Source organism: Emys orbicularis, chromosome 20 (assembly GCF_028017835.1).
Source record: "Emys orbicularis isolate rEmyOrb1 chromosome 20, rEmyOrb1.hap1, whole genome shotgun sequence".
NCBI lineage: Eukaryota > Metazoa > Chordata > Testudines > Emydidae > Emys > Emys orbicularis.
Window position 1 is genome coordinate 2,416,933 of NC_088702.1, and position 21,045 is coordinate 2,437,977.

At 41.7% G+C, this 21,045-nt stretch overlaps 3 protein-coding genes across 3 annotated transcripts; all 3 read left to right on the top strand.

Annotated features, from left to right (window-relative positions):
• The first annotated feature begins 4,972 nt into the window (after window positions 1–4,972).
• Window positions 4,973–5,479, top strand: LOC135892628 (scale keratin-like). The gene has a single exon (XM_065420426.1). The coding sequence runs from the start codon at window positions 4,973–4,975 to the stop codon at window positions 5,477–5,479; it is 507 nt and encodes a 168-aa protein (XP_065276498.1).
• A 5,423-nt stretch (window positions 5,480–10,902) lies between these two features.
• Window positions 10,903–11,409, top strand: LOC135892701 (scale keratin-like). The gene has a single exon (XM_065420492.1). It carries the CDS (start codon window positions 10,903–10,905, stop codon window positions 11,407–11,409), a length of 507 nt encoding a protein of 168 aa, XP_065276564.1.
• Window positions 11,410–18,011: 6,602 nt separating this feature from the next.
• Window positions 18,012–18,518, top strand: LOC135892632 (scale keratin-like). The gene has a single exon (XM_065420429.1). The coding sequence runs from the start codon at window positions 18,012–18,014 to the stop codon at window positions 18,516–18,518; it is 507 nt and encodes a 168-aa protein (XP_065276501.1).
• The last annotated feature ends 2,527 nt before the right edge of the window (window positions 18,519–21,045 follow it).

Sequence of the window (21,045 nt, forward strand, 5' to 3'; positions counted from 1 at the left end):
TTGAAGGAAACTCAACTTACTGGAAATATGGCCTTGAATTTCAGTGGGCTTGGGATCAGGGCCCATTCTAAATAGCGGCAGGTGGGCATAAAATCATGCAGAATAAAGTCTCCCCACCTATCTAGTGAGATCTCAGAGTAAATTCCAAATTAGATACCATACTGGATTTGAATAACTAACTTGGACTCTTGTGCATGGCATGAGTTAGAATTATAATCCTAAACAGTGATCATAACATTTTCCAGTAATGGGAGGAATTATTTGTGCAAAATATTTTGTTTTGTAATTGACCAGCACTTCCTGCACCCAGGGTGTCTCATAGCCTTATGGTGGGCTAAAACTGCATACAAATATGCTCCCAACTCAGGGTTTTGCTAATCACTTCTCTTGACTTATTATCATAGGTGAACTGGGTAAATCTGATTTAATTCAATCGCTTTATAAATATGTCAATGTTGCTCTACTGATAGTTTAACTTCTGACTGATTCTTGCAGAGAACTTTGTGATTCTTGGCATTGTTAAGGGTTTTTTTCCCCATAAAAGTTTCTTTTTATTTAGTAAGTTGCAGGCATCAGTGGACTTTGTATTTAAAAATATAAAACAGCTCATTTCAAAGCCACACAGCATATCGAGAGCACTAATTCTGCTTAATTTTACATGAGAATTGGGCATTCGTATCCTTAGAGAAGAATAAAAAATCTCAGGCTAAAGCTACTTTGATATTTGACAACATTACTCTGTGTACGTGGAAACATACTTGGCTAACTCATGTGAGTCAACATATTTACATCAGCCTAGGCTCTCACCCTACTATTTTCATTTAACTATGGTGATTGTCTTTCAGATTTATTCAAGTATAATTAGAGAGAGACTGACAAAGAGATTTTCTAACATTGGGGTGTAATGAAGAAAATTTGAAGAAGAAAAAGAAGAAATGGCCTTTTCTTCTATATTGGGCACCTTTGTCCTTCTTCATAATTTTTCTGAGGTTTCTGTTTCTTTATTCTAGAAGAGACAGAACACTAAAGGACATGGACAAGTGGTTGAATCGAGTCTGGAAATTTCTTAATTCATATGAGTATAAATTGCAATTTAAGATGCACACTCTCAGCTGATATAAGCTGGTGTAGCCCCATTGAAGGAAAGTCAACTATGACAGTTTACATAAGCTGAGTGATCTCTTTTCACAAAAGAACATTTTCTGTTGATTCATTAGCATCAATTGCTGACACAGACGAATTAGAAACCGAGGTACTCTATTCTGACTCTGCACAGGGCTGGTTTGCATTCTGAGATTCAGTCCTAACAAAAGCACTGGCATGAGTAACATTGTCTCCACCCTGCTCCATGTTATAATTGTCCACGTTAATTTCAAAGTTCCATATGTCTGCGATAGCAATATTCTAAATCTGCCATGTGCTTACTTTTTACAGCCAGGGATTTAACCTAAATATTGTCATTGGATTTCATTCTGCTGTGGGTTTTACCAGAAAATTTCAAGGGAACTGTAGGACGTCGATCTCAAAAGAGAATAACAAACGTCACAATGAAGCCTAGAGAACTGAACAACAGATGGGGACCTTAGAGAGGATGAATGACCTTGTGGATAAGGCCATGCAGGGACTGAGAGAGAGAAAATCTAAGTTCCATTTTACTCGCTCTGCTGCTCATAGTCGGTGGGACATTGGACAAGTCAATTGGGGCCAGATGTTCAGAAGAGCTCAACACTCAGTGTGCTTAACTGTATTGAAAGCCTTGCCCTTCATCCCCCTCTTCATCACCTCCCTGTTGGTAAAATGGGAATGATAAACCTTCCTTCCACCCTTTCTGTCATGTTTAGTTGGTTCATCAACTCTTTGAGATGGGGACTGTCTCAGACGCTGGGCTAGCAGCACGATGGAGCCCTGAACGCATCCTGGAGATGTTAGAGTTCAAATTATAACTATTAGGAATTAGATGTGCCTGAGTTTCCTAATCTTTCCACCAGAATGGCCTTGGGCAACTCAGTTAGGCTCTGGGCATCAGTGATCACTTTCTTAGGTAAGAAGTTAATAACTACCTGTTTCATATGGGTGTTGTGAGAACAGCTGGTCTCATAAAACAGCGAAACCATCAATTGCTATGAAAGAGATTGGCACCTTTTTATTAGTGTCTGAAGCTGTACACGCAAGGTTTAGGAGCTATCGGGGACGAGGAGCAGGAAACAGGGATATTCTCTCAGTTCCACAGAGCTGGGAGATGTATATCCATCCCGTCACCCCAACTCAAGTCCCGAATAAACATGCACCCCTACATGTGCTCCAAAATTATAACAAAATGTACCAGAACATGTGCCATGCAAGGAAAACATAATAGTGATGTCAACATCACAACCACGTACATTCAGCAGGTATGTGCCAGTACAATCTTCTGAGAATTAAACCAACTACTTGCCCTAAATTTTGCTCATCAGCACATGGGCGCATCAAGCCAAATGTTCAGGTCATGCCAAATTGTGTTTGGATTTCCACCCATTCCAACTTTTCTGCAACAGGAATACAGACTACATAATCCTTTGCTCCTACTAAAGTTGAAACAAAGGGGATAGGGAAGTGTGGGAGCTCAAAACTCAGGCACCCAATAACACTAGTTCCTTTAGAAAATTATGGTTAAATAGATAGCTTGGAGAGACTAAAGGCTTGGTTTTGCCCTGCCTCTGGTACAAGACACAGGTCAGGATTCTGTTCTTCTTTTCGCTTGTAGAAACCCAGCGTAGCTCATTTGACCTCTGCAGAGTAACTCCAGAATTACACCAGTTTAAGATGAAAATTTACCCCTCATGAGCTTGAGGGGTGATCCTGTTTTTGAGAGTGAAATCCCTCGGCAAAGTGGCTGGAAATCGAGGCGGCTTCACTAGGAGCAGAGACCTTTTTATGGAACTCTCCCCCATATTACCCTGCTATAAGACTGCATTGTACACGGCTGTCAACTGAGACCTCTGATGGAAACGCAGGGCAAACGGTTGGTTCAACTGATTTTTCGCATGGACCTCAGGATCCACATGTTCAGGGAATGCATGTTCAAATAGAACTGAAGGGCCTAATTCTTCACTGCCTCGAACCTAGCGTTGTCCTTTACATTAGTGCAATGAGGGTGTACAAATGGTACCATATCAGAGCACGAGAGCTCCACCAGGAGTGAATCCAAAAAGGCAGCAGAGATTCAACACTGCAGATTTTGTAGCTTTTGTTATCTCGAGCCATGGTAGCTCCAATTCACTGTAAAAAATGATGGTCATTTGAGGTACTGTGTGTCGAGCAACATCAAAAGACATTAGACTCCATTACTGAAGACTCATTTGGTGTGTTTGTGACAGTGGGCTTCGTTTCCATCTCTCATGTGATTCCTCCGGGCTTTGTCAGGCGCATTGACCCAGCAGAACACCACGGTCTTGTTAGGGCCTGGATGGAGATGCAATTCCAAGATTTTAATCCCAAGCCTTTATACAACACTGCACTCCTTCCTTTCACTTACTGACACTCTTTGCTGCAACTCCGGGAAATGTCTGCAGTAAGTAGACTTTGGGTGTTCTATTTTGATCGTCACTTGAGTCCTTGACTCTAAACCACTGATCGCTTAATTGCACTTCTCTTCAGACGGGAATGCCTAAACCCATTAGGCTGACTGTCATCTCTGGGCACAGGTAGAACATAAAAAAGTATTCAACATTTTGGTCCTGCTTCAGCTCTACTTTGAAGGCTTATCAGGTATTGAAGTTATTCATAGGTCTTATATTGGCCACAAATCCAGGAGAGTATTGTAATCCAGAAGGCCTAGTTTGAAGGCCATTGCATTGATTGGAAAGACATCCATTGATTTCAAAAGCATGTTGGTGCAAACACATAGTGAATAGTTATGGGTAGGTATTCCAAGCATGCTAAGTAATACCTCCGATCCTCCAAGGAGTTCCAAGGGTAAACTCCACCTTGCCGCTAATTAGATACTAGTCCGGATATAAAGAACTAACATGGAATCTTGTGCATGACAGCAGATTGTACAAGTGATACACCCCTGAGTCACCCACATAGTCTGAGATTATTCAAAGCAGAATTAAAGAAATGGAGATAGATTTAGTCCCATGTTGACACCAAGAAAGCCGTTGGAATGATACCATGATGATATCAGGCCCATAAAGATTCAAGATGAAAGGGAACCACAAATAGTAGAATGCATGTCATCCTATGTGGGTATGTGAATTGAATAGTCATCATTAACCATGATCAAAGCCATTACAATAATTAGAGGAGTTGCGCATTCAAGAAAATAGTTTATTGGGTTAATAACAAGGTCTGAGTGCATAAAGGGTGTCTACTATCCTTCCCATTGGCTAAGAAGGTGTATAAAAGTGTCTGCAACTCCAGGTTGTTCTATCCACTTCTCTTGACTTCTTCCTGTTGGTGAACTTGGTAAGTCTCTCTGGGTCCGACTGCTGCAAATTGTTGTTTTATTGATAGTTTTGAATTTTGAACTAAGTCCTGTGTGGTGTGATTTTACAAGTGTTGGGACAGGAGGCATCTTTCTTTGCATAGGAGACTTTCTGTAGCTAGTCAGTCGTAGATGTTTGCACATGCTGACTTTAAAAATATCTGGTTGGGATTTTCAAATCTACATATGGGATTGGGACCCCTGTTCCCAATAATTATAATTTGGGATTGGACATGGAAATTCTTTAGACAATTATGAAAAATCTCAGCCTTAGATAATAGACTGCATCATTCTGACACTTTATGTGTAAATACCCATTGCCAGCTCTTTGGGTGATGTCACTGGAATCACAATGGGTTGCCTGGGCTGATGATCTGACCCTGCTGTTTCCATTAAACCATGGAGGTCAGATTTGAAATATAACTATTGAACAGCAGCTCTACCTCAAGCATGTTAAGTTTCCTCTGCTCCCTTCTGTGTGTTTCAGGTTTACGACCATCACAAAAAATGTCTTTCTGCAAAGACCTGTCTTGCCGACCCAGCCCGTGTTATCCTGACATATGCCCAGATCCATGTGTTGTTGCCCGCAATGAGCCTTGTATCACCTCGTGTGCAGATTCAACAGCAGTGGTCTATCCACCACCGGTTTCCGTGCTATTCCCAGGACCAATTCTCTCTACTACCCCTCAACACAGCCTAGTGGGAAGCACCTTACCAACTCTACCCTATGGAGCTGGGGGCTCATTTGGGGGTGGTGTTTTGGGTGGCTCAATTGGTTATGGTGGTGGATATGGGGGTGCTTTAGAGGGTGGTTATGGTTATGGGGGCTTAAGCGGTTATGGAGGCTCATATGGTTATGGGGGCTTAAGCGGTTATGGAGGCTCATATGGTTATGGAGGCTTATGTGGTTATGGTGGTGGATACGGGGGTGGCTATGGTGGCTTATGCGGGTATGGGAGGAGATATGGGAGGAGGTGCTATTCTTCCCGCCGTGGAAGCTGTGGCCCATGTTAAACCCAGAAGAAAGAAGCACGGAAGAAGAAACAACCAGGAAATGGAAGAGAAGACAGATTCACCATTCAACTTATGAAAAATCAGAGCCTACAGCTCCACTCAAAATCAGCGGGGGCTATGGGTGTTCATTGCCTATATAATTCAGGGCTCCCTATGGCTTCTTCTTGTTATATGTTACCTTTTCTTTATGGTGTAGTGGTTTTGCAGTTTAGTCTTACGCTCATATTATGCTTTGTCCTTTTTGATGATGAACAATCAACCATAAGTGACTTACTCTGGTGGAAAATGTGAGATGATTTTCACACTGCTTGGCTGGCTGCAAGACGGCAGAACAGATTGTGTGACTTGCATCACTCTGCAGCTGGTGATTGGTTGTAGCTCTCTTTGTAACCCTGAAAATACAATTTCTGTACTCTGCATTAATTCATTCTGTAAGTGCAAACTCTGATGCTCGTTCCCATTAAAAATGATGCTGCATCATATTATCGGCCTTCTGGTTTTCCTTTCCCCTCCATTCTTTCTTTCCAAAGCACTCTGGATTGAATTCCCCCCTGTGCAGATAGTCCACACAAGCTCTATGCACTGTATCAATCCCACTCATGCCCATAAGAAAGAAGAGAATCAGTACATGAATTGGTCAATAACACTGTGTGGGTTCTCTGCACAGGAGGGAATTACTCCCTTGTTACACTGTCTCTAATAGAATGGGAATAAATAAATGACTCTCAAAAAGACTATATTTCCCTCTTCTAAATATTCTATAGAGTCATAGAATTGTTTGAAATATAAGGCAGGAGGAGACCTCGAGAGGTCATATAGTCCATCCCTCTGCACTGAGGTGGGACCAAGTACACCTAGACCATCCCTAACAGGTGTTTATTTAACCTGTTCTTCAAAACCTCCAGTGATGAGGATTCTGCAGTCTCCCTTGAAAGCCTAAAATCAGAGCTTAACTATCATGATAGTTAAAACGTTTATGATGATATATAACATAAATCTCCCTTGTTGCAGATGATCATAGAATCATACGACTGGAAGGGACCTCGAGAGGTATCTAGTCCAGTCCCCTGCACTCATGGCAGGACTAAGTATTATCTAGACCATCTCTGACAGGGGTTTGTCTAATCAGCTCTTAAAAATCTCCAATGATGAAGATTCCAAAACCTCCCTGGGCAATTTAGTCCAGTGCTTAACCACCCTGACAGTTAGGAAGTTTTTCCTAATGTCCAACCTAAACCGCCCTTGCTGCAATTTAAGCCCGTTGCTTCTTGTCCTATCTCCAGTGGTTCAGAAGAACAATTTTTCTCCCTCTTCCTTTTAACAACCTTTTACTTACTTGAAAACTGTTATCATGTCCCCTCTCAGTCTTCTCTTTTCCAGACTTTTCCTTGTCCTATCTAGTGGATATGGAGAAAAATTGACCAGCATCCTCTCTATGACACTCCAGAACACACATGAAGACTGTTATTAGATCCCTCCCCCCCCCCCCCTATCAGTTTTTGGTTTCTCAGGACTAAATTTGCCAAGGTTTCTTTAACTTTTTCTCATAGCTCCAATTTTCTATATAAACTGGTGTAGCCCCATTGAAGGAAAGTCAACGATGACAGTTTACATAAGCTGAGTGATCTCTTTTCACAAAAGAACATTTTCTGTTTATTCATTAGCATCAATTGCTGACACAGATGAATTAGAAACCGAGGTACTCTATTCTGACTCTGCACAGGGCTGGTTTGCATTCTGAGATTCAGTCCTAACAAAAGCACTGGCATGAGTAACATTGTCTCCACCCTGCTCCATGTTATAATTGTCCACGTTAATTTCAAAGTTCCATATGTCTGCGATAGCAATATTCTAAATCTGCCATGTGCTTACTTTTTACAGCCAGGGATTTAACCTAAATATTGTCATTGGATTTCATTCTGCTGTGGGTTTTACCAGAAAATTTCAAGGGAACTGTAGGACGTCGATCTCAAAAGAGAATAACAAATGCCACAATGAAGCCTAGAGAACTGAACAACAGATGGGGACCTTAGAGAGGATGAATGACCTTGTGGATAAGGCCATGCAGGGACTGAGAGAGAGAAAATCTAAGTTCCATTTTACTCGCTCTGCTGCTCATAGTCGGTGGGACATTGGACAAGTCAATTGGGGCCAGATGTTCAGAAGAGCTCAACACTCAGTGTGCTTAACTGTATTGAAAGCCTTGCCCTTCATCCCCCTCTTCATCACCTCCCTGTTGGTAAAATGGGAATGATAAACCTTCCTTCCACCCTTTCTGTCATGTTTAGTTGGTTCATCAACTCTTTGAGATGGGGACTGTCTCAGACGCTGGGCTAGCAGCACGATGGAGCCCTGAACGCATCCTGGAGATGTTAGAGTTCAAATTATAACTATTAGGAATTAGATGTGCCTGAGTTTCCTAATCTTTCCACCAGAATGGCCTTGGGCAACTCAGTTAGGCTCTGGGCATCAGTGATCACTTTCTTAGGTAAGAAGTTAATAACTACCTGTTTCATATGGGTGTTGTGAGAACAGCTGGTCTCATAAAACAGCGAAACCATCAATTGCTATGAAAGAGATTGGCACCTTTTTATTAGTGTCTGAAGCTGTACACGCAAGGTTTAGGAGCTATCGGGGACGAGGAGCAGGAAACAGGGATATTCTCTCAGTTCCACAGAGCTGGGAGATGTATATCCATCCCGTCACACCAACTCAAGTCCCGAATAAACATGCACCCCTACATGTGCTCCAAAATTATAACAAAATGTACCGGAACATGTGCCATGCAAGGAAAACATAATAGTGATGTCAACATCACAACCATGTACATTCAGCAGGTATGTGCCAGTACAATCTTCTGAGAATTAAACCAACTACTTGCCCTAAATTTTGCTCATCAGCACATGGGCGCGTCAAGCCAAATGTTCAGGTCATGCCAAATTGTGTTTGGATTTCCACCCATTCCAACTTTTCTGCAACAGGAATACAGACTACATAATCCTTTGCTCCTACTAAAGTTGAAACAAAGGGGATAGGGAAGTGTGGGAGCTCAAAACTCAGGCACCCAATAACACTAGTTCCTTTAGAAAATTATGGTTAAATAGATAGCTTGGAGAGACTAAAGGCTTGGTTTTGCCCTGCCTCTGGTACAAGACACAGGTCAGGATTCTGTTCTTCTTTTCGCTTGTAGAAACCCAGCGTAGCTCATTTGACCTCTGCAGAGTAACTCCAGAATTACACCAGTTTAAGATGAAAATTTACCCCTCATGAGCTTGAGGGGTGATCCTGTTTTTGAGAGTGAAATCCCTCGGCAAAGTGGCTGGAAATCGAGGCGGCTTCACTAGGAGCAGAGACCTTTTTATGGAACTCTCCCCCATATTACCCTGCTATAAGACACGGCTGTCAACTGAGACCTCTGATGGAAACGCAGGGCAAACGGTTGGTTCAACTGATTTTATGTTCATGATTTTTTCGCATGGACCTCAGGATCCACATGTTCAGGGAATGCATGTTCAAATAGAACTGAAGGGCCTAATTCTTCACTGCCTCGAACCTAGCGTTGTCCTTTACATTAGTGCAATGAGGGTGTACAAATGGTACCATATCAGAGCACGAGAGCTCCACCAGGAGTGAATCCAAAAAGGCAGCAGAGATTCAACACTGCAGATTTTGTAGCTTTTGTTATCTCGAGCCATGGTAGCTCCAATTCACTGTAAAAAATGATGGTCATTTGAGGTATGTGTGTCGAGCAACATCAAAAGACATTAGACTCCATTACTGAAGACTCATTTGGTGTGTTTGTGACAGTGGGCTTCGTTTCCATCTCTCATGTGATTCCTCCGGGCTTTGTCAGGCGCATTGACCCAGCAGAACACCACGGTCTTGTTAGGGCCTGGATGGAGATGCAATTCCAAGATTTTAATCCCAAGCCTTTATACAACACTGCACTCCTTCCTTTCACTTACTGACACTCTTTGCTGCAACTCCGGGAAATGTCTGCAGTAAGTAGACTTTGGGTGTTCTATTTTGATCGTCACTTGAGTCCTTGACTCTAAACCACTGATCGCTTAACTGCACTTCTCTTCAGACGGGAATGCCTAAACCCATTAGGCTGACTGTCATCTCTGGGCACAGGTAGAACATAAAAAAGTATTCAACATTTTGGTCCTGCTTCAGCTCTACTTTGAAGGCTTATCAGGTATTGAAGTTATTCATAGGTCTTATATTGGCCACAAATCCAGGAGAGTATTGTAATCCAGAAGGCCTAGTTTGAAGGCCATTGCATTGATTGGAAAGACATCCATTGATTTCAAAAGCATGTTGGTGCAAACACATAGTGAATAGTTATGGGTAGGTATTCCAAGCATGCTAAGTAATACCTCCGATCCTCCAAGGAGTTCCAAGGGTAAACTCCACCTTGCCGCTAATTAGATACTAGTCCGGATATAAAGAACTAACATGGAATCTTGTGCATGACAGCAGATTGTACAAGTGATACACCCCTGAGTCACCCACATAGTCTGAGATTATTCAAAGCAGAATTAAAGAAATGGAGATAGATTTAGTCCCATGTTGACACCAAGAAAGCCGTTGGAATGATACCATGATGATATCAGGCCCATAAAGATTCAAGATGAAAGGGAACCACAAATAGTAGAATGCATGTCATCCTATGTGGGTATGTGAATTGAATAGTCATCATTAACCATGATCAAAGCCATTACAATAATTAGAGGAGTTGCGCATTCAAGAAAATAGTTTATTGGGTTAATAACAAGGTCTGAGTGCATAAAGGGTGTCTACTATCCTTCCCATTGGCTAAGAAGGTGTATAAAAGTGTCTGCAACTCCAGGTTGTTCTATCCACTTCTCTTGACTTCTTCCTGTTGGTGAACTTGGTAAGTCTCTCTGGGTCCGACTGCTGCAAATTGTTGTTTTATTGATAGTTTTGAATTTTGAACTAAGTCCTGTGTGGTGTGATTTTACAAGTGTTGGGACAGGAGGCATCTTTCTTTGCATAGGAGACTTTCTGTAGCTAGTCAGTCGTAGATGTTTGCACATGCTGACTTTAAAAATATCTGGTTGGGATTTTCAAATCTACATATGGGATTGGGACCCCTGTTCCCAATAATTATAATTTGGGATTGGACATGGAAATTCTTTAGACAATTATGAAAAATCTCAGCCTTAGATAATAGACTGTATTATTCTGACACTTTATGTGTAAATACCCATTGCCAGCTCTTTGGGTGATGTCACTGGAATCACAATGGGTTGCCTGGGCTGATGATCTGACCCTGCTGTTTCCATTAAACCATGGAGGTCAGATTTGAAATATAACTATTGAACAGCAGCTCTACCTCAAGCATGTTAAGTTTCCTCTGCTCCCTTCTGTGTGTTTCAGGTTTACGACCATCACAAAAAATGTCTTTCTGCAAAGACCTGTCTTGCCGACCCAGCCCGTGTTATCCTGACATATGCCCAGATCCATGTGTTGTTGCCCGCAATGAGCCTTGTATCACCTCGTGTGCAGATTCAACAGCAGTGGTCTATCCACCACCGGTTTCCGTGCTATTCCCAGGACCAATTCTCTCTACTTCCCCTCAACACAGCCTAGTGGGAAGCACCTTACCAACTCTACCCTATGGAGCTGGGGGCTCATTTGGGGGTGGTGTTTTGGGTGGCTCAATTGGTTATGGTGGTGGATATGGGGGTGCTTTAGAGGGTGGTTATGGTTATCGGGGCTTAAGCGGTTATGGAGGCTCATATGGTTATGGGGGCTTAAGCGGTTATGGAGGCTCATATGGTTATGGAGGCTTATGTGGTTATGGTGGTGGATACGGGGGTGGCTATGGTGGCTTATGCGGGTATGGGAGGAGATATGGTAGGAGGTGCTATTCTTCCCGCCGTGGAAGCTGTGGCCCATGTTAAACCCAGAAGAAAGAAGCACGGAAGAAGAAACAACCAGGAAATGGAAGAGAAGACAGATTCACCATTCAACTTATGAAAAATCAGAGCCTACAGCTCCACTCAAAATCAGCGGGGGCTATGGGTGTTCATTGCCTATATAATTCAGGGCTCCCTATGGCTTCTTCTTGTTATATGTTACCTTTTCTTTATGGTGTAGTGGTTTTGCAGTTTAGTCTTACACTCATATTATGCTTTGTCCTTTTTGATGCTGAACAATCTACCACAAGTGACTTAATCTGGTGGAAAATGTGAGATGATTTTCACACTGTGTGGCTGGCTGCAAGACGGCAGAACAGATTGTGTGACATGCATCACTCTGCAGCTGGTGATTGGTTGTAGCTCTCTTTGTAACCCTGAAAATACAATTTCTGTACTCTGCATTAATTCATTCTGTAAGTGCAAACTCTGATGCTCGTTCCCATTAAAAATGATGCTGCATCATATTATCGGCCTTCTGGTTTTCCTTTCCCCTCCATTCTTTCTTTCCAAAGCACTCTGGATTGAATTCCCCCCTGTGCAGATAGTCCACACAAGCTCTATGCACTGTATCAATCCCACTCATGCCCATAAGAAAGAAGAGAATCAGTACATGAATTGGTCAATAACACTGTGTGGGTTCTCTGCACAGGAGGGAATTACTCCCTTGTTACACTGTCTCTAATAGAATGGGAATAAATAAATGACTCTCAAAAAGACTATATTTCCCTCTTCTAAATATTCTATAGAGTCATAGAATTGTTTGAAATATAAGGCAGGAGGAGACCTCGAGAGGTCATATAGTCAATTCCTCTGCACTGAGGTGGGACCAAGTACACCTAGACCATCCCTAACAGGTGTTTATTTAACCTGTTCTTCAAAACCTCCACTGATGAGGATTCTGCAGTCTTCCTTGAAAGCCTAAAATCAGAGCTTAACTATCATGATAGTTAAAACGTTTATGATGATATATAACATAAATCTCCCTTGTTGCAGATGATCATAGAATCATACGACTGGAAGGGACCTCGAGAGGTATCTAGTCCAGTCCCCTGCACTCATGGCAGGACTAAGTATTATCTAGACCATCTCTGACAGGGGTTTGTCTAATCAGCTCTTAAAAATCTCCAATGATAAAGATTCCAAAACCTCCCTGGGCAATTTAGTCCAGTGCTTAACCACCCTGACAGTTAGGATGTTTTTCCTAATGTCCAACCTAAACCGCCCTTGCTGCAATTTAAGCCCGTTGCTTCTTGTCCTATCCTCAGTGGTTAAGAAGAACAATTTTTCTCCCTCTTCCTTTTAACAACCTTTTACTTACTTGAAAACTGTTATCATGTCCCCGCTCAGTCTTCTCTTTTCCAGACTTTTCCTTGTCCTATCTTTAGTGGATATGGAGAAAAATTGACCAGCATCCTCTCTATGACACTCCAGAACACACATGAAGACTGTTATTAGTTCCCTCCCCCCTCCCTCTCAGTTTTTGGTTTCTCAGGACTAAATTTGCCAAGGTTTCTTTAACTTTTTCTCATAGCTCCAATTTTCTAAACCTTTTATCATTTTTGCAGCTCTCCTCTGGTCTCTCTGCAATTGGTCCACGTCTTTCCTACCTAAGTGTGTCATCTAGAACTGGACACAATGCTCCATCTAAGGCCTAACTGATGCCAATTAGAGCAGGACAGTTTCTATCCTAATTATAAGACTCTGCACTTTTCTTTATTGAATTTCATCTTGTTGATTTCAGACCAATTCTCCGATTTGTCAAGGTCATTTTGAATTCAAATCCTGCCCTCCAAAATACTTACAACCCCATTCAGCTTGATGTCATTCACAAATTGTATAAGTGTACTCTCCACACCATTACTAAAATCATTAAAGAATATATCGCATAGTACTGGACTCAGGACAGCTTCTTTTGGGTCCCCACTAAATATGTCTCCCACATAGAAAGGAAATTATTGATAACTAATCTTTGAGTCAGGACTTTCAACCAGTTATGCGCCCACTTTTTAGAAATGTCATCTCGAACATGTGGTCGAGGGAAATGTTTCCCTAATTTGTTTAAGAGAATCCCATGTTGGACTGAATCAAAAGCCTTACTATTAACAAGATACACTTGAATTTCTAAAATAATTACTCTCCATTAATAATGTAATGTCTTTTCCCTAATGTATTATAACCTTTAAGGAAGTATGAGTGCTCTTCTTATAAAAAATCGGAAAAGGTTTTTAGTTGAATAATGAATTTCCTCCGATACCTCATTAATACACTCTAAAAACTTGGCTTGTTTTATACCCCACAAAAATCTCGACATCTCCCTTCCTGCGATACATATTCACATTCTGCATTTCAAGTGTTTGAGTTGATGGTTTGAACTCAATGAGGCTGTTCACACAATTCAAGTTAAGCACTTGTGCAGGTCCCTGAAGGCTTGTGACCCAAGCTGATATAAATAAAAGAAAATTCCACTTTTCTACAATATTTCAGAATCATATTTCAACCTCATGTTCCTATCCGCTATTAGAAGTAAGTTAAAGTAATCCCCTTGTGATTGTTTGTCATAATGTGTTCATAATGCAGCATACACTCTGAGTTTATATACTGAGCTGCACAATGGGGCCCTGAAACACAGCTGCTATCCTGGAGATATTAGAGTTCAAATTATAACTAACGAGACTATTAGTAATTAGGTGTTCCTGAGTTCCAGTTCCAGGCTTTCCACTGGAGTGGCCTTGGGCAACTGAATTAGGCTGAAAACATCAGTGATCACTTTCTTAGATAATAAGATAATAATGACCTGTTTCATATGGGTGTTGTGAGAATTACTAAACTCATAAAGAAGCGTAAGGATAAATTGTTATGAAATAGCTCGGTAGACGTTTTGTTAGTGTCTGAAGCTGTAAATGGAAGGATTGGGAGCTAAAGGGGAGGGAGATCAGTAAGCAGGGGTATTCTCAATGGAGAATCTTTCTGTGCCATCTACATCTCAATTCCAGAGAGCTGGGAGATATATATCCCTCCCATCACCCCACCTCAAATACTGAATATATGTGCCACCCTTCAAAAACTACAGACAGTAGAACCTCAGAGCTGTAACCACCTTGGGCATGGAGGTTGTTCGTAACGCTGAACAAAACATGAGGGTGGTTCTTTTAAAAGTTTACCACTGAACATTGACTTAATACAGCTTTGAAACTTTACTCTACAGAAGAAAAATGCTGCTTTTAACCATCTTAATTTAAATGTAACAAGCACAGAACAGTTGTCAAATCTTTTTGTTAAACTTTCCCTTCACTTTTTTGGTAGTTATGTTTAACACGGTGCTGTATTTGCTTTTTCTTGTTGTTGTTGCCTCTGCTGCTGCCTGATTGCATACTTCTGGTTCCAAATGAGGTGTGTGGTTGACTGGTCAGTTGGTAACTCTAGTGTTCATAACCCTGAGGTTCTACTGTATGTTACAAAATTATGATGCATTATATTGGCACATACGCAACACAAAGAAAACCAGATAGTGAGATCAACATCAGAACCGTATAGATTCAGCAGATATGTGCCCATTCAATCTGCTGAGGATAAAAACAATTGCTTGCCCTAAATGTTGCCCACCAGCACATGGCTGCTTCGAGCCAAAGTTTCAGGTCAAGCCAAATTGTGTTTGGGTTTCCACACATTCCAACATTTCTACATTAAAAAGAAAGACTAAATCGCTATTTGCTCCTTCTCAGGCTGAAGCAAAGGGGTAGAGACGTGGGCAGCTATCTCCCAGCCAATCAGAGGGCTCCTTAGAGCCAGAGGCGATACTCATACCATTACCCAACGCCAAGCTGGCTATAATTGATGGAGAGGAGCAAGAAGCCCCGGGCATCCATCCAGAGAAAACAAATCTAACCTAGCTGGTCAACACCCTGCTGCAGGACAGCATTGGACGGCCAAGGGAGAAAAGACATAGTGTTACATATGGAGAGACTGAAGTTATTGATTTGACCAAGATCACTCAGGAAATCTATAGCTAGAGCCAAGGTCAAGATTTTCAAAAGGGACGAGTGATTTGTGATGCCTCACATCTTGGGTGCTCAACTAGAGATACTTTCTGATATCGCTCAGCACGCACATTCTGAAAAGGGAACTCCATGAATGTTGGGCTCCCAAGTTGGGAGCCCAAAACTCAGGCCCTCAATAACACAGGCAGTTTGAGAAATTCATGGTGTCAATGCATAGACTGGATAGATTAAAGGCTTAGATTGGCCCTGCCTCTGGTACAAGACACAGGTCAGGATTCTGTTCTCCTTTACTTTTGCAGAGATCCAGTATAGCTCCTTTGTCCTCTACACAGTAACGCCAAGATTACACCAGTTGAAGATGAGAATTTACTCCTTTGTGTGTTCGTCACGAGCTTGAGGGTTGACTCTGTTTCTGAGAGTGAAATCCCTCGGCAAAGTGGCTGGAAATCGAGGCAGCTTCACCGGGAGCAGAGACCTTTTTATTGAACTCTCCCTCCCATATTACCCTGCTATAAGACTATATTGTACTTTGCTGTCGGATGAGACCTCTGATGGAAATACAGGGCAAATGGTTGGTTCTATTGGTTTTTCACATGGACCTCAGGCCCCAAATACTTACCGAATGTGTTCTGAAATGAAACCAAAGTGCCTTATTCTCCACCACCCTGAAGCTAGTGTTTTCCTTTACAGTACTGCAACGTGGGAGTAAAAATGGTGCCACAGCAGGGCTCGAGAGCTCCATCAAGAGTAAATCCAAAATGGTGGCAGAGGTTCAAGATTGCCTTGTTCTGTAACTTCTGTCATGCTCATGCCAATGCACTTTAGAAAATGAAGGTCATTTGAGGTGCTGTGTGTCAAGCTACATTAAAAGACATTAGACTCCTTTACTGAAGTAACTGCATGGGAGTCCTGAGTGACTTTGTTGTTGTGCTCTTGATATCTGTGGGAGAACAAATGTATTCGGTGTGTTTGTGACAGTGGGCTTCATTTCCATCTGTCATGTGATTCTTCCTGGGCTTTCTTAGCAGCATCGTCCCAGAAGAACATCATTGTCTTCTTCGGTCCTGGATGGAGATGCAGTTCCAAGATTTTAATTCCAAGCTTTAATACAACACTGCACTTTTTCCTTTCACCTACTGCCACTTTTCACTGCAACTCAGGGGAATGAGTGCATTAAGTAGACCTTATGTGCTCTATTGTGATCATCAGCTGAGTTTGTGACTCTAAATCATTGATCACTTGACAGGACTTCACTTCAGACTGGAATGTCTAAGCGCATTAGGCTTAATGTCATTTCTGGGCATAGGTAGAACACAAAGACATATGCACCTATTCAATCCTGCTTCGCGTCTACTTTGAAAGCTTAGCAGGTACTGAAGTTTTTAATAGGTCATGTATTGGCTGTGAGTCCCGGAGAGTATTGTAAGCCAGAAGGCCTGATTTGAAGGCCATTGAACTGGTTAGAAAGACATCCATGGATTTCAAAAGCATGTTGGCGCAAACACATGTTTGGGGATAGTTATGGGTAGGTATTCCAAGCATGCAGATTAATGCCAAGGAGTTCCAAGGGTAAACTCCGCCTTGCGTTAATTAGATACTAGTCTGGATATAAAGAACTAACTTGGAATCTTGTCCATGACAGCAGATTGTACAAGTGATATATCTCTGAGTCACCCTCATACTCTGAAGTTATTCAAAGCAGAATGAAAGAACTGGAGCTGGATTAATCCCCCATGCTGACACCAAGAAAGTCAGTGGGATAATACCATGAAGATATCAGGCCCATAAAGATTCAAGATGAAAGGGAACCACAAGTAGTAGTATGCATGTCATCCTATGTGGGACAGTGAATTGACTAGTAATCATTAAATATGATCAAAGCTATTACAATAATTAGAGGAGTTGCCCATTCAAGAAAATAATTTTTGGGGTTAATGACAAGGTCTGAGTGTATAAAGGGTGTTTACTATCCTTCCCATTGACTTAGAAGGTGTATAAAAGTGCCTGCAACTCCAGGTTGTTCTATCCACTTCTCTTGACTTCCTCTCCTTGGTGAGCTTGGTAAGTTTCTTTGGCTCCAACTGCCACCAATTGCTGCTTTATTGATAGTTTGAATTTTGAACTAAGTCCTGTGTTGTGTGATTTTACAAGTGTTGGGACAGGAGGTGTCTTTCTTTGCATAGGAGACTTTCTGTAGCTAGTCAGTCGTAGATGTTTGCACATGCTGACTTTACAACTATCTGGTTGGGATTTTCAAATCTACATATGGGATTGGGACCCCTGTTCCCAATAATTATAATTTGGGATTGGACATGGAAATTTGTGAGACAATTATGAAAAATCTCAGCCTTAGATAATAGACTGTATTATTCTGACACTTTATGTGTAAATACCCATTGCCAGCTCTTTGGGTGATTTCACTGGAATCACAATGGGTTGCCTGGGCTGATGATCTGACCCTACTGTTTCCATTAAACCATGGAGGTCAGATTTGAAATATAACTATTGAACAGCAGCTCTACCTCACGCATGTTAAGTTTCCTCTGCTCCCTTCTGTGTGTTTCAGGTTTACGACCATCACAAAAAATGTCTTCCTGCAAAGACCTGTCTTGCCGACCCAGCCCGTGTTATCCTGACATATGCCCAGATCCGTGTGTTGTTGCCCGCAATGAGCCTTGTATCACCTCGTGTGCAGATTCAACAGCAGTGGTCTATCCACCACCGGTTTCCGTGCTATTCCCAGGACCAATTCTCTCTACTTGCCCTCAACACAGCCTAGTGGGAAGCACCTTACCAGCTCTACCCTATGGAGCTGGGGGCTCATTTGGGGGTGGTGTTTTGGGTGGCTCAATTGGTTATGGTGGTGGATATGGGGGTGCTTTAGAGGGTGGATATGGTTATGGGGGCTTAAGCGGTTATGGAGGCTCATATGGTTATGGGGGCTTAAGCGGTTATGGAGGCTCATATGGTTATGGAGGCTTATGTGGTTATGGTGGTGGATACGGGGGTGGCTATGGTGGCTTATGCGGGTATGGGAGGAGATATGGGAGGAGGTGCTATTCTTCCCGCCGTGGAAGCTGTGGCCCATGTTAAACCCAGAAGAAAGAAGCACGGAAGAAGAAACAACCAGGAAATGGAAGAGAAGACAGATTCACCATTCAACTTATGAAAAATCAGAGCCTACAGCTCCACTCAAAATCAGCGGGGGCTATGGGTGTTCATTGCCTATATAATTCAGGGCTCCCTATGGCTTCTTCTTGTTATATGTTACCTTTTCTTTATGGTGTAGTGGTTTTGCAGTTTAGTCTTACGCTCATATTATGCTTTGTCCTTTTTGATGCTGAACAATCTACCACAAGTGACTTAATCTGGTGGAAAATGTGAGATGATTTTCACATTGCGTGGCTGGCTGCAAGACGGCAGAACAGATTGTGTGACTTGCATCACTCTGCAGCTGGTGATTGGTTGTAGCTCTCTTTGTAACCCTGAAAATACAATTTCTGTACTCTGCATTAATTCATTCTGTAAGTGCAAACTCTGATGCTCGTTCCCATTAAAAATGATGCTGCATCATATTATCGGCCTTCTGGTTTTCCTTTCCCCTCCATTCTTTCTTTCCAAAGCACTCTGGATTGAATTCCCCCCTGTGCAGATAGTCCACACAAGCTCTATGCACTGTATCAATCCCACTCATGCCCATAAGAAAGAAGAGAATCAGTACATGAATTGGTCAATAACACTGTGTGGGTTCTCTGCACAGGAGGGAATTACTCCCTTGTTATACTGTCTCTAATAGAATGGGAATAAATAAATGACTCTCAAAAAGACTATATTTCCCTCTTCTAAATATTCTATAGAGTCATAGAATTGTTTGAAATATAAGGCAGGAGGAGACCTCGAGAGGTCATATAGTCAATTCCTCTGCACTGAGGTGGGACCAAGTACACCTAGACCATCCCTAACAGGTGTTTATTTAACCTGTTCTTCAAAACCTCCAGTGATGAGGATTCTGCAGTCTCCCTTGAAAGCCTAAAATCAGAGCTTAACTATCATGATAGTTAAAACGTTTATGATGATATATAACATAAATCTCCCTTGTTGCAGATGATCATAGAATCATACGACTGGAAGGGACCTCGAGAGGTATCTAGTCCAGTCCCCTGCACTCATGGCAGGACTAAGTATTATCTAGACCATCTCTGACAGCGGTTTGTCTAATCAGCTCTTAAAAATCTCCAATGATGAAGATTCCAAAACCTCCCTGGGCAATTTAGTCCAGTGCTTAACCACCCTGACAGTTAGGAAGTTTTTCCTAATGTCCAATCTAAACCGCCCTTGCTGCAATTTAAGCCCGTTGCTTCTTGTCCTATCCTCAGTGGTTAAGAAGAACAATTTTTCTCCCTCTTCCTTTTAACAACCTTTTACTTACTTGAAAACTGTTATCATGTCCCCTCTCAGTCTTCTCTTTTCCAGACTTTTCCTTGTCCTATCTTTAGTGGATATGGAGAAAAATTGACCAGCATCCTCTCTATGACACTCCAGAACACACATGAAGACTGTTATTAGATCCCTCCCCTCCCTCAGTTTTTGGTTTCTCAGGACTAAATTTGCCAAGGTTTCTTTAACTTTTTCTCATAGCTCCAATTTTCTAAACCTTTTATCATTTTTGCAGCTCTCCTCTGGTCTCTCTGCAATTGGTCCACGTCTTTCCTACCTAAGTGTGTCATCTAGAACTGGACACAATGCTCCATCTAAGGCCTAACTGGTGCCAATTAGAGCAGGACAGTTTCTATCCTAATTATAAGACTCTGCACTTTTCTTTATTGAATTTCATCTTGTTGATTTCAGACCAATTCTCCGATTTGTCAAGGTCATTTTGAATTCAAATCCTGCCCTCCAAAATACTTACAACCCCATTCAGCTTGATGTCATTCACAAATTGTATAAGTGTACTCTCCACACCATTACTAAAGTCATTAAAGAATATATCGCATAGTACTGGACTCAGGACAGCTTCTTTTGGGTCCCCACTAAATATGTCTCCCACATAGAAAGGAAACTATTGATAACTAATCTTTCAGTCTGGACTTTCAACCAGTTATGCACCCACTTTTTAGAAATGTCATCTCGAACATGTGGTCGAGGGAAATGTTTCCCTAATTTGTTTAAGAGAATCCCATGTTGGACTGAATCAAAAGCCTTACTATTAACAAGATACACTTGAGTTTCTAAAATAATTACTCTCCATTAATAATGTAATGTCTTTTCCCTAATGTATTATAACCTTTAAGGAAGTATGAGTGCTCTTCTTATAAAAAATCGGAAAAGGTTTTTAGTTGAATAATGAATTTCCTCCGATACCTCATTAATACACTCTAAAAACTTGGCTTGTTTTATACCCCACAAAAATCTCGACGTCTCCCTTCCTGCGATACATATTCACATTCTGCATTTCAAGTGTTTGAGTTGATGGTTTGAACTCAATGAGGCTGTTCACACAATTCAAGTTAAGCACTTGTGCAGGTCCCTGAAGGCTTGTGACCCAAGCTGATATAAATAAAAGAAAATTCCACTTTTCTACAATATTTCAGAATCATATTTCAACCTCATGTTCCTATCC

Bases quoted from the DNA above. Each gene is read 5' to 3' on its own strand.
- LOC135892628 (XM_065420426.1), top strand. From the start codon at position 4,973: ATGTCTTTCTGCAAAGACCTGTCTTGCCGACCCAGCCCGTGTTATCCT.
- LOC135892701 (XM_065420492.1), top strand. From the start codon at position 10,903: ATGTCTTTCTGCAAAGACCTGTCTTGCCGACCCAGCCCGTGTTATCCT.
- LOC135892632 (XM_065420429.1), top strand. From the start codon at position 18,012: ATGTCTTCCTGCAAAGACCTGTCTTGCCGACCCAGCCCGTGTTATCCT.